The sequence below is a fragment of the Asparagus officinalis genome, unplaced genomic scaffold, assembly GCF_001876935.1.
Source record: "Asparagus officinalis unplaced genomic scaffold, Aspof.V1 AsparagusV1_Un351, whole genome shotgun sequence".
In the NCBI taxonomy this organism is placed as follows: domain Eukaryota; kingdom Viridiplantae; phylum Streptophyta; class Magnoliopsida; order Asparagales; family Asparagaceae; genus Asparagus; species Asparagus officinalis.
The window spans coordinates 117,863-133,817 of record NW_017972616.1 but is presented as its reverse complement, the minus strand read 5'-3'; the positions used below and the strand labels follow the sequence as shown (position 1 = coordinate 133,817).

Here is a 15,955-nt window from a genome sequence, read left to right as displayed (position 1 = left end):
GACTCTCATATTCTTAAGGAGCCAAGACGAATATTACAAGACAATGATCTTTGCAACGCTATGACAAAGGCAAGACGCGGAGGTCCTCCCCGTGTATCAACAGTAAAACGCCAGGGTCGAACCCCGCATTACAACATCAAAAACACCAGGGTCGAAGCCCGCGTTACAACATCAAAAACACCAAGGTCGAAACCCGCGTTACAACATCAAAACGCCAGGGTCGAACCCCGCGTTACAACATCAAAAACGCCAAGGTCGAAACCTGCGTTACAACATCAAAACGCCAGGGTCGAACCCCGTGTCACAACAGCAAAAACGCCAAGTCTCAATTCTAAGAGGCGAAGTTAGGGTCCTGAACGCCAACGTGGGCGTTTGACTCATTCAACATGAGCTGAACGGTTCTAAAATCGTTTCCCACGATTTGGGGGCGGTTACACCCCATTATGGAGAGAATTAAGGGGGCGGTTATGAAAATAATTGCTTTATTCTCTTACATTAGCTAATTTCCTACATACAGTGACTACAAAAGAAAGTTGAAAACGTTTGTGTAAAGAGACTAAACGTACAAAAAACATTCGCTCTAAAGTGACCGCGAACCATTTACTGTCGTTGCTTACAGTGCAGTGTAGCTTGCGAGCGTTGAGCGCGGCAAGCAGTACTGCGCGGTTAACTACAGCAGCGGCTTTGTTTTGAAAAGGCATTCGAACGAGAACATCGCCTTGACTGTGTAACATGTCTTGATTGAACAAGTTATGTGTTTTGAAGCGTCATCGCCCCTCGATGGGGATCTCCAACTCTTCCCGAGCCCCTCAGAAGGGGCAAACGAGGTTTATTCAGCAGAAAACATATTATGGCGATCAGAGGAATCACCTCCGAATGAAGGGAACACGCAGCCTCTGCATCCTCGCGCCTTGCTCACTTTCTCGAAGCGCAAGGTTCTTTGCGACATGGTGAAATCAAACCTAGGATCAAAGAAATGATTGGGTTAAAGAACGAGATCTGATTAATAGCAAAATAAACTGAATACAAGGATAGCTCGGCTTTTACCAGGGATAGAATAGGAGGAATTGAAAGACGAGAAAAAATGAAGAGAAAGCTCGATCAAAGAAATACCGAAACCCTAGATTTGGATTTTCGATAGAAGATATCGCCAAAATATGAAAGGTGAGAGGGAAAAGCCAAAGACATTATAGGTATTTGGAGGTTTCGACTCAAGGAGCGGGAAAATGACCCGAAGCAAGCCCAGCGTCAGATTTATAATCTGACTGGATCCGGGCGCTGCGCGGCCTGGAACACTGTCGCGCTCTGACGCGCCTGACAGTATGCTGCCGGCGGCATTCTAAACAGTATTGTTTCATTCGGGCTTTCAAACACTGTGCATGCACAATAAATTCTTCGACGTTTGGAACATATTACATGCTCCTGCTGTATTACAAACAAGAGACCAGGAGATAGAATATAAAATTCTTCCTCTCCATCATCGGGTTCATCTCTACCAACAAACAAGAGACCAGGAGATAGAATATAAAATTCTTCCTCTCCATCATCGGGTTCATCTCTACCAACAAACAAGAGACCAGGAGATAGAATATAAAATTCTTCCTCTCCATCATCGGGTTCATCTCTACCAACAAACAAGAGACCAGGAGATAGAATATAAAATTCTTCCTCTCCATCATCGGGTTCATCTCTACCAACAAACAAGAGACCAGGAGATAGAATATAAAATTCTTCCTCTCCGATTTCGGGTTCATCTCTACCAACAAACAAGAGACCAGAATACTCCAATAGGTATACGAGTCTAAACTATTTCCCTAATCTCAACAGGAAGTTTCTGGAGAATATTACTCAAAATAATCTTAAGAATAACCTGATTACCTCCTAACGGGTATATGAGGTTAAACTATTTCCCGAACACTCCGAGGAGTATATGAGTATAAATTGCATCTCTTTGAACCTCCCAACGGGTATATGAGGTTAAACTATTCCCTGAACACTCCGATGAGTATATGAGTATAAACTGCATCTCCTTGAACCTCCCAACGGGTATATGAGGTTAAACTATTTCCCGAACACTCCGAGGAGTATATGAGTATAAATTGCATCTCTTTGAACCTCCCAACTCCCAGTGTATTTGGAATATATACCCAAACACTCCGATGAGTATATGAGTATAAACTGCATCTCCTTGAACCTCCCAACGGGTATATGAGGTTAAACTGTTTCCCGAACACTCCGATGAGTATATGAGTATAAACTGCATCTCCTTGAACCTCCCAACGGGTATATGAGGTTAAACTGTTTCCCGAACACCCCAATAGAGCATATGAGTATAAACTATTTCTCCATTTTTTAACAATAGTTCTGATTCAAGACTTCGACAACGGCCACGCGATAAACGCAATACCGGAGGAATTTTAGCTATTCTACAAAGCACTGAGTAGACTAAAAGATAAAGAAGTCAAGGATTGAAGCCATTCACAGATCATTCTATGCAACTTCTTCAACAAATTAAGTACTGGAGAAATTACAAGGAAAGCCTATCATATCCAAAGTGTCCAAGACTCCTCTCTAAAAAAAATGATGAGTCTGAGATACTTTGGAGGGGGTATCTGTAGGCGTCGAAAAATGCTTGCAGGCATCCAAATACCACTCAAAACAATATGGGAGAACAATTTACACGTCATCAGGCAACACAAGGTGGCGCGACAGCCCATGGTGCCGCGGCTAAGGCGCGACAGCACATAGTACCGCGGCTAATGCGCGACAGCACATAGTGCCGCGGCTAATGCGCGACAGCACATAGTGCCGCGGCTAAGGCGCTGCAACCTAGGGTGTCGTGGCTATGTTAAAGGAGTGCTGTGGCGATTACAAGGCAGTTATATAATGATTTTTGAGGCTTACGTGGTAGCATATCAGAAATAGAACGTGTGCTGACGTGGACAAGCATTTAAACCACGAAAAAATTGGTTAAAGGTCGTGGGAGAACGGTTTTAAGCACGATGGAACGTGCTGATAACCGTCTCTTTGGCCGCAGCAGCCTATACTGTCGCGCCAATAGCCGCGGCAGTGTAGACTGCAGCGGCCAAAGAGAAAACACTCGGTCAGTTATTTTGCCCCCGTTTCAACTGTGGTGCACTGAGACCCCTATAAATACCTCCCTACACACGAAATAAAGGAGAGAGAGCATTTTGGAGCAGAAGAGGCTTGAACTTTCAGTGATTTTGAAGAAGAGAAAGAACTTTCACCCTTTGACAAGCATCATTCGGTGATTCCTAGAGATCTAAGCTTAGACTTGATCTTTGGAAGAACGGACATCTTACATCGATAAGATATTCATTTTCAAATCTTTACTTTGATAAACGAAGGAGAGATCCCTAAACACCCTCACGATCTTTGAATCGGTGGTCAACGAGCCAAAGCACTCACGGCACAGGCAAAGTCCCACAAAGCAGGAGTTGATAGACAATTTCTGTGTTATTTTCTCGAGAGTTGTATTTTTGCTTATTTTCATTGTAATTTCCTGTAAACACATCAAAGTTTTAATGGAATCGACAATGGAGTCAACTTTCGCTGAAAACAAATATAAATGGAGAGCTTGCGATTGACATTCAATTGCAAACTGGTACTGTAATAGATTGAAGGGAAGAGGATTCAAAAGGAAAGTAAAGAGAATGGCTTTGTCTACTGTTGTGTATTGCATCTGGAAAGAAAGAAATGAAAGAATTTTCAAGCAAAGAAGAAGGAACCCAGCGCAACTGGTTAGGGAGATCAAAGTGGAGATGCTAATCATCATACTAAACAGTGATTTATCTCCAGAGAACAAGGCGTGGATGCTTGAACTGTAGCTTCCTTTCCTTGTGCTCTGTATTCTCACAGGCTTTCTCTGTTCATTTTTTAGCCTTTATAGGTTTCTTTTAGTCATTTTGCTATCTCAGCTTATCTGAGTTCATATGATGTACATATAACTTCTCATTTTGGAAAATGAATAAAAAAATTTCATTGACCAAAAAAAAAACATATAAAAATCAACTAGCAAATAGAAAAGGATCACAAAGAAAATTTGAAAAAGAAAATGAAAAAGGAAAGAAGAATGATTTCCAAGTGTCGTCTCCAGATGGGGTAGAAATTAATTTGAAGCATCTCCAATTCCAAATATATGGCTATTTTAGTACCATAATAATCCCTTGTACGCTATCGACATATACGAGTAACTAATATTCCATGATCATTATTTGTGATACCAAGGTTAGATTCGTATTTGTACTTGTCCTTGTAAAGCTGTGAATGAATACACATTGTGTTTGCCTAGTTTGCCTAGTTTCTTCCTCCTCACATGAGACCATTTCAAGATGACGAAAAAATAATTAGAAAGCGAAAAAAAAGATACTCTTCTACAAAATTAAAAAAGTAAAAAAGGAAGGAACCAGAATGCTTACCCGCTCATGCTAAATCTACATGCATTTAACTGAAAGGGGGTGTTTGGCAAATCGAAAGTAAATTAAAAGTGTTCTGCATTGTTTTTCTTCTCAAGTTTGAGAAACCTAGGGCTTGTGGATTCAAGCTTGTTTTCTACCTGCTATTGTCAGGGCTCGTTGGTATCGGAACGATATCCGATCGGCCTCTCCGTTTCTACGTCTGCGTCACTATCTTGTCTAGCTCTTGATAGATTTTCTCTCTTAAGTTTACATCGTGTGTTTTGCCCGCGGTACCCCGTCTGCCCCGCTAGGAAATTTTGATTGTCAATTAGACTCCTAATAAACGCGTAAAAACGGACCTGAACGTCATACACCCTTTATCTTGGACTTTCTCACAAAAAAACCATCCATCATATGATGCTTATCTGCACTAATTTTATCACACATTTTGGTTGGCAAAAGTTGTTGCCTAACCCCCTCATCGCTTCTCTCCCACCAACACCACCACCTGTCCTCTCCTCTCCTCTTTACACTCTCCAACCAGACAGGATAACATCAAAGTATATGTATGTATGTTTTGGAAAATAAAAAAATATCTCAAGTTTGAGAAACCTAGGGCTTGTGGATTCAAGCTTGTTTTCTACCTGCTATTGTCAGGGCTCGTTGGTATCGGAACGATATCCGATCGGCCTCTCCGTTTCTACGTCTGCGTCACTATCTTGTCTAGCTCTTGATAGATTTTCTCTCTTAAGTTTACATCGTGTGTTTTGCCCGCGGTACCCCGTCTGCCCCGCTAGGAAATTTTGATTGTCAATTAGACTCCTAATAAACGCGTAAAAACGGACCTGAACGTCATACACCCTTTATCTTGGACTTTCTCACAAAAAAACCATCCATCATATGATGCTTATCTGCACTAATTTTATCACACATTTTGGTTGGCAAAAGTTGTTGCCTAACCCCCTCATCGCTTCTCTCCCACCAACACCACCACCTGTCCTCTCCTCTCCTCTTTACACTCTCCAACCAGACAGGATAACATCAAAGTATATGTATGTATGTTTTGGAAAATAAAAAAATATTTTCCTGGGGGTCAAATTTGATAGATCGGCCAGTTGCTAGTGGGGCCCACCAACATCTCCCCATCCTTCGCCTCCTCTATATATATTAAAAGCTCACGAGTCATGGCTAGCACTCAAACAGGAAGGTGGGGGAGGAAATAAAAGAAAACAGGGAGAGCAACAGCGAGAACAAAGAGTGGGTTGTATCAATATTTAGCAAAATGGCTATGGAAGTGGAGGATGATATTTTCTTTGCAGACCTCAGCAGGCAAATATCTTTGCTTATTATGGATGACGACGATGAAGGAGGAGGAGGATTATTTCAAACTCAGAGCCCACCACCCCATTTCCAGGTTAATGATGGTCTTGTTTTATGTCTCTTCTTAATCTTCTGTTTTCACTCAAAGAAGAAACCCAAACATAAAACCCACCCTTTGTTTGTTTTTTTTTTTCCGACCTTTTACTCTTGATGAAATTTTTTCAGTGTTAGTGGGTAAAATTTTGTCAGATGTTACTCCTGGGTAAAACTAGTGAGTCTATCTGACAATATAAGGTAAAAAAAATGGGAGGCGCTACAGGTATACCCTTAGGCACATCATCAACCACACTCCCCCTCTTGCTAAGTGCAGTGGCCCCCCCCACATGTGATTTTTCTTAAAAAAATTACATGTTGGGCGGCTGCACTGTAGCAAGGGGGAGTATGGTTAATGGTATGCCTAAGACCATCTCCAGCAGGAGGTGAAATTTCACCTCCTTCTCTCCTGCCACATCACTTTATTTAATTCGATATCTTTCTGTTGATGTCTTTGAAATGACTATGGCACCGAGACACAATCCTCTCCTTTCCACTTTTGTTGTTCTCATTCACGTACTGTGTAATTTTACCCCAGAAAGTTTCGCCCTTTTGGTTGTTCCCCAACTCACTATCATTACTAACGTGAAAATAACCAGTTAGTAAAAGTATGTTGTCTTCGGTGGTCCAAGTTTCATAACTTGATCTCTTTGCTGATTGTTGGGTTGGAGGGAGAAAACTATGAGGAGTATCCCCACCAACATTTCCCAAAGACATTTGGGTGGAAAATTCAGAGATATCTGTAGATCCGCTACTAAACCGGGGTGTCGCTGGCTCACTCGACTCCGTGTTAGGACAATTCATATGGGAGGGAACATAGCTGCTTCCCGGCACTGGAGGATAACCGTAAGGAAGATAAGGATATTGCATGCCGAAATTTGGTTGCATCATGTACGGCATTTGAAAATTGTGCTGCATCCCCGTATTTTGAGTATTTTCGGGGCGTCGTATATTTGGATGTTGTGGTTGAGGGAGGGTATTTTGAGGTTGGTTAGGAAAGTTGTAGTTGTAGGAAAAATTAGGATAGTTTTGTGAAGGATCCATGAAGAAACTAGCTTCAAATTGTAGAAAGAAGAAGAATAGGGTGTAGAAACTCAGATTTTTTTTGGTGTCCAAATGACACAAAGTTAGTCTCTATTTATAGAGTTTGAAAAATAAAAATTAATGGTATAAAAATTATAAATTAATTCATTGTATTTATCTCAAAAAATATCAATTAAAAATAAGGAAGAAAACAAAAAAGCTCACCCAATCAAATTTCGCCACGTGGTCCCTTGACTCCCTTCCCATCACCCGCGCACATGGGCATGTCAGAAATGCCTGGGGTGAAATTTTTCACCCCTTGGCCGGCTAAATTTGATTCACCCCCCCGAAAGACCCCAGCTGCACCTAAAAATCTCTTCAAAAAACCGCTGCTGCGGATGGTCTAAGGGTGTGCCTCTATCATTTTCCAAAAAAAATTTAACTGTCTATCTGCAATAATTAAACTATAGGGGTAATAAGTTCGTTAGTCTACGTGCAATTAACCCCGAAAAAAGGTTATTAACACATAACAATTGGTCACCTTTTTGTTCTGTGTGCTTCCAGTGTCTGTAATTTTGTTGTACCAGACTCTATATTAGCTGTTGATGTCTTTTCTTTTGGTTTTGAGTGAAGGCTTAGCTTGGTAGGTGACGACTAGGTCCGCTCCTCACGAGCTGCTTCTCTTTTTTGATCCTTCCTCTCTGCTTCTATGTTGGACTCGTAATAGACTTTTCATCTTAGTTATATATATTATTATTGAACAGGGTACCTCACCCTGTTTTTCACTTAAAAAAAAACAATTGGTCACCTTTTTTTTTACTTTAGTAGGCGAAAAAATGACATTGAAATTGAAACACTATAGGCTAGTACTTATAAGATGATATAAGCACCACATCTTTATCCTCTCATAAGTATTAGCTTCCTTCAATCGCAACCCACCTTCAAATTATCCTTAAAACCATCACACATACATGATTCAAACTCAAACATTTATGTCTCTCTGTCCAATACGTGCAGGGTTTCCATCATATGCAACAACAACAATCCATGATGCCACAAAGTTACATGTATCATTATCAAATGTCCTGCAGAAGAGAGAGCAAGGGAACTGGAGTTTTCATCCCTCGCTCTTCACCGTACCCCAGAAGCAAGAACAAAGTTACCGGCAAGTCCAATTCTGCAAACAGTCTCTCTCAAAGGCATCTCGATGATTCGGCAGTTACAGTTTCTCATGCTACTGCCAACAATGAGGAGCTACATTCTCACTGTAAAAGCTCTGGCTCTATCAAGAATAACGGTTGATTAGTAGAGAATTACTCGTATTTGCTACGCACATGAGAAAATAAAAGGACCTTGGTGAAGCGAAAATAGGCTTTCAAAACGTACAGATATCTGGGAGGAAAGGAAGTGGAATTAGGATTAATGCCAAAAGCTATATTTATTAATGCATTTGGATTATTGTTTGTTATCCACCACAGTAATCGTTAATGTAGGGTTATGGGTGTGTGACTGTTTTATCATTAAACATGCTCCCTCTTTTTTTTTTGCCTTCTCATCTTCATTTACTATTACTAATATCAAAATTTGAGAAAACTATAATTTACTCGCTGTTCTCATGGAAATATATCAAATACTTCCAGATGGCTGATCACAAGAAAAAGCCAGGAACCTCTACATGCCAAAAGGATGCAACCTGGGGAGCATGCTGTTGCAAATTCCAATACTTATTTCTCACATTTTGGTCTAAAATTTGATAATTTATTAAATTCACATGATGTGTTGATTGCACATAGCCCCCGGTAGCATTGGTGGTTTGAACTTACTACTCAGATAGACACCCTGGGTTAAATGTTTTTGACTCTTTTCCCTCATCAGATTGACTCAATAATTTCACCTAACAGTAATATCTGGCTAAACTTCATCAATAACAAATTCAAAACAACAAATAATACAGGGGTTCAATGTGGAATTAACCCTAAAATGATAATAAAATGCTGATTCAGATCTATAGGCTGTCTGTCTCTAGCGTTACTAAAGGAAGAGCATTATCATGCACATAACAACGTGATGACAAGTTGGAAGCACATGGATGCAGGGATTGAACCTAACAACATGCAGATGTAAAGGGTCTCCAACTAGATGCCAGTGACCTGGGGATTTTATACTTGAAAAGTCCAGTAATATCTGCATCTTTGTCCTTCGGATTCGGAATTGAATCTGAACCTGATTGTGCTGGATTTTCTTGCATGTTAATGCCTAGCATGCCCTATGGGCATGTTCATGGGGGAGTCTATAAGAAGATTATTTAATAAAAGGCTAATATCAGAAAAAAAAAACCCCTAACATCACTAACCGCATATTTCGCTAGCAAAAAAAAAAAAAATCCCCTGACTAGTTTTACTCACCATGCGAATATTGTGGTTTTCTGATATTTAGCCTATTAGGGGGGTTTTCTGATAAATCTTAAACTTAAAGGGGTTTTCTGATAACTCCAAACTTAAGGCGGGATTTCTTGTATTTTGGAAGTTATGGGAGGTTATCTGATAATCATCCAAAATTCTTTTTTTTAGGGTGTTCTGATGTTTAGCCCTAATAAAAACGCCTCTGTTGCACTTCTCCAAATTTTACTTATCCTTCTTGGACCTACAGTTTGATGCCAAGCCTCATTTCCTTCTTGTTTCATAGTAATTCCCAGTAAATTGTTTTACGATATTATCAGTGTGCTCCAGTTCGTGCCAACATTTAGAATATTTAAGTGGCCATGCCCCTGCTTAACAAAGGGTCTCAGTTTTCGCCTAATGATTTCTTACCATAATCCAAAGCAATTATCATTGTTTGTTCCCAATCTAAAAGTTATTTTTGTAGTTTGAGTTATTCCTCTGTTATTTACTTTCAACAGTTAGCTGTAAACATAATGGTTACCCACTAGAAATTTTTGTTGATATGCATGCCTTGAGTTATGGCTTGAAACTATTGTTGATATGTTCAACCAATCCAAAGATTTCATTTTGCTCAAGGAACCACGAGCAATAACAAAAAGGACTTTGATGAGAATATATCTACCAACAAAAAACTAGGCATGAACATTCTTAAGACAAGATTTTAGATGCACCATACCTTTCATCAACACAGCAGAAAGTTCAAGCAAGGTTCAAATATTCAGAAAACAGAAGTTTAAGTAACAATCTATATGTTGAAATCCGAAACATAGACTAATGGAGTCTTTACCAAATATATGCATTATTATTTTTTAATGCAGCTGATGGTTCCATCCTCAGAAGCTCACAAACCCCTTCTCTTTCAAGCTTTCGACAGTCTCCTTGAGGCTTGTTTTCAAAGGGATGTAGTCGATACCGAGTCCCTTAGTCTTCTCTTTGGAAACTTGGTAAGTTTGCATGAAGGGCTTGTCATCAGCACACCTGCAAGGAGGCAGTGCGTACTAGGTTAGTTACACGAACCAAAAAATAGTGACGCCAACCTTGCCTCTTCACAGCATAGAGAAGAATCGAAGAAAAGAGTTGGGGGGTGGGGGGTGTTGTTTGCTTTCTGGGTGCCCATGCATATCTATTATCCAAACATATTTAGTTTTAAATCATAGCAAACAAGCAATTAAAAGATGGACATTGCAAGTCGAACAGAACAAGAACATATAAATTTTTCCCTGGAATCCGCAATCCACAATTCTGCACAATCAACACCTAATCAGAGAGCAACTGAGCTGATAAGTTTGTCAGATAGTTACTCATTAAAACTACATAATTAACATATTTACTAACCTTTAACCTATCGCACTATGGCGAACAACCCAAGTCATAAACAAGCAAAAGACTGAGTGAAAAATAAATAATTATTTCAAATACTTTCTCTAATACTAACAAATGACTGCACAAAAATGAGTTCAAACTTAGATGAGCACAGTCAATTAATTGTACTGGAACAACCTATGACTGCACAAAAATGCAACACTCCATGGAAAGGGTGATGAAAAGTAAAGAGGGCTATGCTCTTGATAGAAGCGCAGAAACAACAAACTTTTTACAATAACAAATACAGCAGAATATTTTAGCACGGATTGAAAACAATAGTTGATGGATTTGACTATTTTTCTCTCTACATATACAAACTGTAATATACTCGAAATCCTAAAATCAATGTGTAGAACAAACAAGTGCAATGAGGTCTATACTGGCAACAGATATTCATGGCCAAAGAAAACCCATTGAGGAAAAATAAGTACAGAGGTCAGTTAAAACAGTAGATCATCATGACGGAAAAAATCCAAAACAACAAGGATCAAAATATTAAATAAAGGAAGTTTTCTCTTGTTCTGCATAACTTCCAATATCACACCACAATTTGTAGCTGAAAGTAGGAAAGTTGGTGGAGATAATAACTTACTTTTGAGGGAGTTGAAGAGAAGGATATAGTTCTTGTAAGATCTTCACAATTTCTGAATAGTGAGCAACACGTTCAACTAAACAGTATCTTCCACTTGCCGTAGGAACTTCATATGCTAAGATGTGTGCCTTGGCAACATCCTGGACACTTACCCACGTAAAGGCTGCATTGGGGTATGTAGATACTCCTATAAAGAAATTAAATGGAACCATGATTAATTGATACAGATGTTTTCTAGCAAAACCGTTTGTCTGAAACAATAAAGCAAGTATGATGCATATTGGAGAGCAGATATGCAGAGTGCTATGTTAGAAGCATCAACAATTGAATAACGCATATAAACCCTGTTATTGGAAAATGTAAAAAAGTTCATGTACTCAATAAAATTTTAAGGATCAGAAGAACAAAGTTTATCATTGACAAACACACGCACACACGGGCACACACGTACAAGTCCTTCCACATAAGGATAGAAATGTTTGCAGTTAACATTACAAATGGCAATGGGTCATATCATATCATATTTTAAGCAGGCGGACCTGTTCCGGTACAAATTCATCAATACTTGTTTTATTAGATAATCATGACATAAAGACTGATGTTGCCTAATAATGACTAATACAGGAACCAGGAGATCTATAGTCTAAAATACCAAAAACTGATTCCACAGTGTTAATATAAGACATAAAAATATAAAAGCCATCAATGAACTGTAAGTTTATAATTAAGACTCTTGAGTTATATATTCTTGAGTTATATTTCAACTTCTTCCTTATGTGAACACCACAGGGGTTTCCTTCACTAATACATCCGTGTTTTTGGGGTTTCCAAGAACGTGGATTATCTGGAGTTTGCAATGATCATAATTTTATAAGCACCAGTATCTTGGTGCACACGATGTGTGCATGACACGGAGTATAAAGGAGTGTTGCAGTTTAAGTGTTAAGGGGAAAATATGATTTATAAGATTTTTTTTTTAAGATTTTCCCAAGTGTAAGGACATTCTGCAAATTTTTTTCCAAGTGTAAGGTCATTCTGCAATTTTTTCCGAGTGTGAGGGCATTTCCATATTTTTTCCAAGTGGGACATTTTCTAGTATTTCCAAGTATGAGGGCATTTTGGGCACTCTAAAATTGTGGCTCACACAACCAAAATGAGAGTTTCTCTTAATATATAGTATAGATGACTGTTGCAAGTCTATGGAATCAGTTCAACAACTAATTAATTGACCAAGAACCAACGACGACGACGACGACAAAGCTATTATCCCAAACTTTTGGGGTCAGCTATACGAATCTTATTTCCATCCACTTCTATTATGGGTCATCTCCACCAGTAAGTTAACTATCATATTATTGTTCTTAATTACTTTCGACCAAGTTCTTTGAGCTCTATCTCCAATCCTCTTTGCCCTCGTTAAGTATAATCTTAGCACCTCTCCTAATCAGTCCATTTAGTGGTCTCCATTTTACATGACCAACTATCTCAATCAATTTCCTCAATTTATCCTCAATAGGAGCAACCTCGAATCTCTTAGGAACGAAACATTTATTGTCCTATTTTTTAGGGTATCTACACAAGATTATCGTAACATTCTCATTTCTGTTGCATTCATGTTTTGCACGTACGTTTTTAATTGCCTAACATTCAAATCCATAAAGCACTGGTCTTCTAACTGCCCAACATGATGTGATGGTTACATAAGACTCTAGAAGCACTCCTCTAGTCTGACCACACAAACACCAACAAAAACTTTTTGTATCATATAAGATAAAACCATGATTTAACTTTAAGTTAGCCATCAAGAAGATGATGTTCACACAAATTGTTCTTTCATGAGCTTGATACCATCAACAAACCTTTTATCAAGTTTAAGATTGCAGCAGAGCTTGTATTAAGAGTTGGCTGTAGAAGAGGTCCTATCACCATTCCTGGGTTTATTGTTACCATATCGATGGAGTTTTCCTTCGCAAACTTCCAAGCAGCCTCCTCTGCTAAGGTCTTCGAAAGCACATACCATAACTGTTGGAAACCAAAAAACCAAGAGCAAAGTTCAAAGTGATGGCTTTCACAACTCAAGAGTAAGTTTAACGAGTTAACCAGTGCAAGTCAAAAGTTGAGCATTTTCAGACAAGAACCCACAACTGTGTATGAACCAAACAGAGTCTACTAAGATTTAGTTGTTTCACGATGCAAGCCCTAGAACCAACACCTTGCCACAAATGGTTATGAATATCAGAATAGTTATATTAATGAAAAAGAGATATAGAAGCATTTCAAGCAATGTCACAAATATGTCTACATCTATGTAGAAATATATGCACAAACCTTTGACATCCTGCAAAATTCAGAATTAGAAAACCATGTCTCATCAACTACCACATCAGGAGTTCGTGGTCTTCCATTATATGCAACAGCAGCTATGGATGAGGTCACAATAACCCTTTTCACAGATGGAGTTTTGATGCAGGAACCCAAGACATTAAGAGTCCCCTTCACGGCAGGATCAATTAGCTCAGCCTGAAAATATAGAACAAACAGTAAACCAATAAGATGATCAGACTATTGTATATTATGAACTCATATGTAATTGAAATATATTGAATTATGTTTACAAAGAATTAAAAAACAAAAAAGAACATTCATTCTCATCATTTATGATGACTGCAAATAAAAATAAATAAATAATGTGACAGAATTGCCAGAAGCCCGAGATATCTTGCAACAAATCATTTCATAATATTGTTCAAAGAAAGATTATACGATCTCATGTTTAAGGCCATGCATGGATTCAAACAATTGATGCAAAATGCATAACAGAGTAATATAATAAAGAATAAGAAATTATATTTAAACTACAGAAAATATAAATCAGAACACCCCAATAGAACTTCATTCCATCATCAGCTGAAACTCAAGAAAATCGCTCACTGTTTGTTGAAGTATAATATACTAAAAGAATGGTAAGCTTTTCTTAACTAGGTCCAGAAATCTATCTTAACCAGAAAAAAATTTCTTGACCAGAAAGAAGCTTACATCAAAGTAATCAAATGAAGCTAAACATCAAATCAAGGAACTGATACTTGGTTTACCAAAGATGAAGGATACGAACCTGTGGATCTGTTACATCATGATAGAATGGAGACGCAGTATGAAATACGCCTTCGCACCCATCAACCACAGAATCAAAAGAGCCCTCTTCCAATAAATTTGCTTTAATCAAATGCAATCTCTCATTGGCTCCATACAAAGCACGCAAGTGTTCCGTTTTCTTTGGATCAGCTAAAACAGATAATACAAGTGCATTCATTACGATATTTGTAAAATTATTTGTTAGATAGGATTAATTAAATGCAAAAGAGGCTTAAAAGAAGTACCTCAGTTAAAGCAATGAAAGAATGGGAGCTAGAGAACGAAATTGACAGAACCTAACCAATAATTTATTTATCTTGATGTTAAATGATAATTTCATGTGAAAGAGATGTCTAGATAGAGTTGACAGGATAACGGTCCTTTTGAAACCAAGAAAGGATACAGAAACATAGGATCCATTTCTTCGTTATTGTTTTGAATACTTGAAGCGCACAAGTTTAAATTGTTGCGAGGAAAAATGTAAAGGCACAAAGTAAAATATCGAAGACATTATACTTTATCTATCTCGGAACAAGAGTAAACTTGATCAAAATTGGACACTAGTATATGCAACAAAACTAAAGAATCAAAACAAGGTTTGGTTCGTGAAGTCCTAGTATCATTTTCTTCTACTGGTAATTGTGAAACTTGATTTTGCCTCACTCAAATGCATTAGGTGTTTGGTCCATTCTGTAAATCGTGGATTCACAACAACCCCAAACCCCTTTTTTTCCTGGTCAATACCAATGCCTTGGTTATGAATGCAAGAGATAATCTACATAAACCTTGAGATTGCATTTGCGAAAATACCCTCCAAATCTCAGTATTTGCAAAACTACCCCTCAAGTCGTCAATTATGGGCAAAAATTATCCTCAAAGCAATTAATCATCAACTTTTTTGACAAGCTGATTTGTAATTGCAATGTAAAAATTTGTCAACAAAATAGCCAATTTTTTACCACCAAGTTGATGATTCGTTGATTTTAGGGGGTACTTTTTCCCCCCGAAAGGGGTGGCTTTAAATGATAAGATTTGGGGGTTATTTTTATAAATACCAATGATGTAAGGGGTATATATGCAAATAACCCTAGATTTTATTTTCCTTTGCTCGCCATCTACCATGCAAATCCCTAATTTATGAGCTAGGGTAAAATGGCAAAAATCAATAGCCCCACAAATTCTCCATAAGGGTTTCGCACAAAACCCTTGGAACCCACGAGCGATCAGTCACCTTTAAATGGAAAATTCAAAAGAATTGCAACAAATGCAAAACCTGAGTAGTAGCGGGGGTTTAAATTGCAAACTATTAAACTTTACCAGGGTCTCTGACGGAGGCCTTGACGGTGTAGCCATGATGGAGGAGGAGCTTCACCAGCCATGATGCTATGTATCCTGATGCCCCTGTCACGCACACCACCTTCCCGATTCACCCCCCCGAAAGACCCCAGCTGCACCTAAAAATCTCTTCAAAAAACCGCTGCTGCGGATGGTCTTAGGGGGATGACTAGTTGAGACAAGTTGAGACTAAGTGAGATAATTGTTCTAATAAAATAATTTTATTTTTTTAGAAT

General features: G+C 38.5%; 1 protein-coding gene and 1 pseudogene across 1 annotated transcript; one reads left to right on the top strand and one right to left on the bottom strand.

Annotated features, from left to right (window-relative positions):
* The first annotated feature begins 5,549 nt into the window (after positions 1 to 5,549).
* Positions 5,550 to 8,397, top strand: LOC109827674. Its single transcript, XM_020394684.1, has 2 exons — positions 5,550 to 5,832; positions 7,872 to 8,397. The coding sequence occupies exons 1-2, from the start codon at positions 5,701 to 5,703 to the stop codon at positions 8,154 to 8,156; spliced, it is 417 nt and encodes a 138-aa protein (XP_020250273.1). The 5' UTR covers positions 5,550 to 5,700; the 3' UTR covers positions 8,157 to 8,397.
* A 1,517-nt stretch (positions 8,398 to 9,914) lies between these two features.
* LOC109827675 lies at positions 9,915 to 15,861 on the bottom strand (annotated as a pseudogene).
* Positions 15,862 to 15,955: the final 94 nt, after the last annotated feature.

Coding starts and splice junctions, on each gene's coding strand:
- LOC109827674 (XM_020394684.1), top strand. CDS start 5,701: ATGGCTATGGAAGTGGAGGATGATATTTTCTTTGCAGACCTCAGCAGG. Junction 5,833..7,871: donor GCCCACCACCCCATTTCCAG/GTTAATGATGGT, acceptor CAATACGTGCAG/GGTTTCCATCATATGCAACA.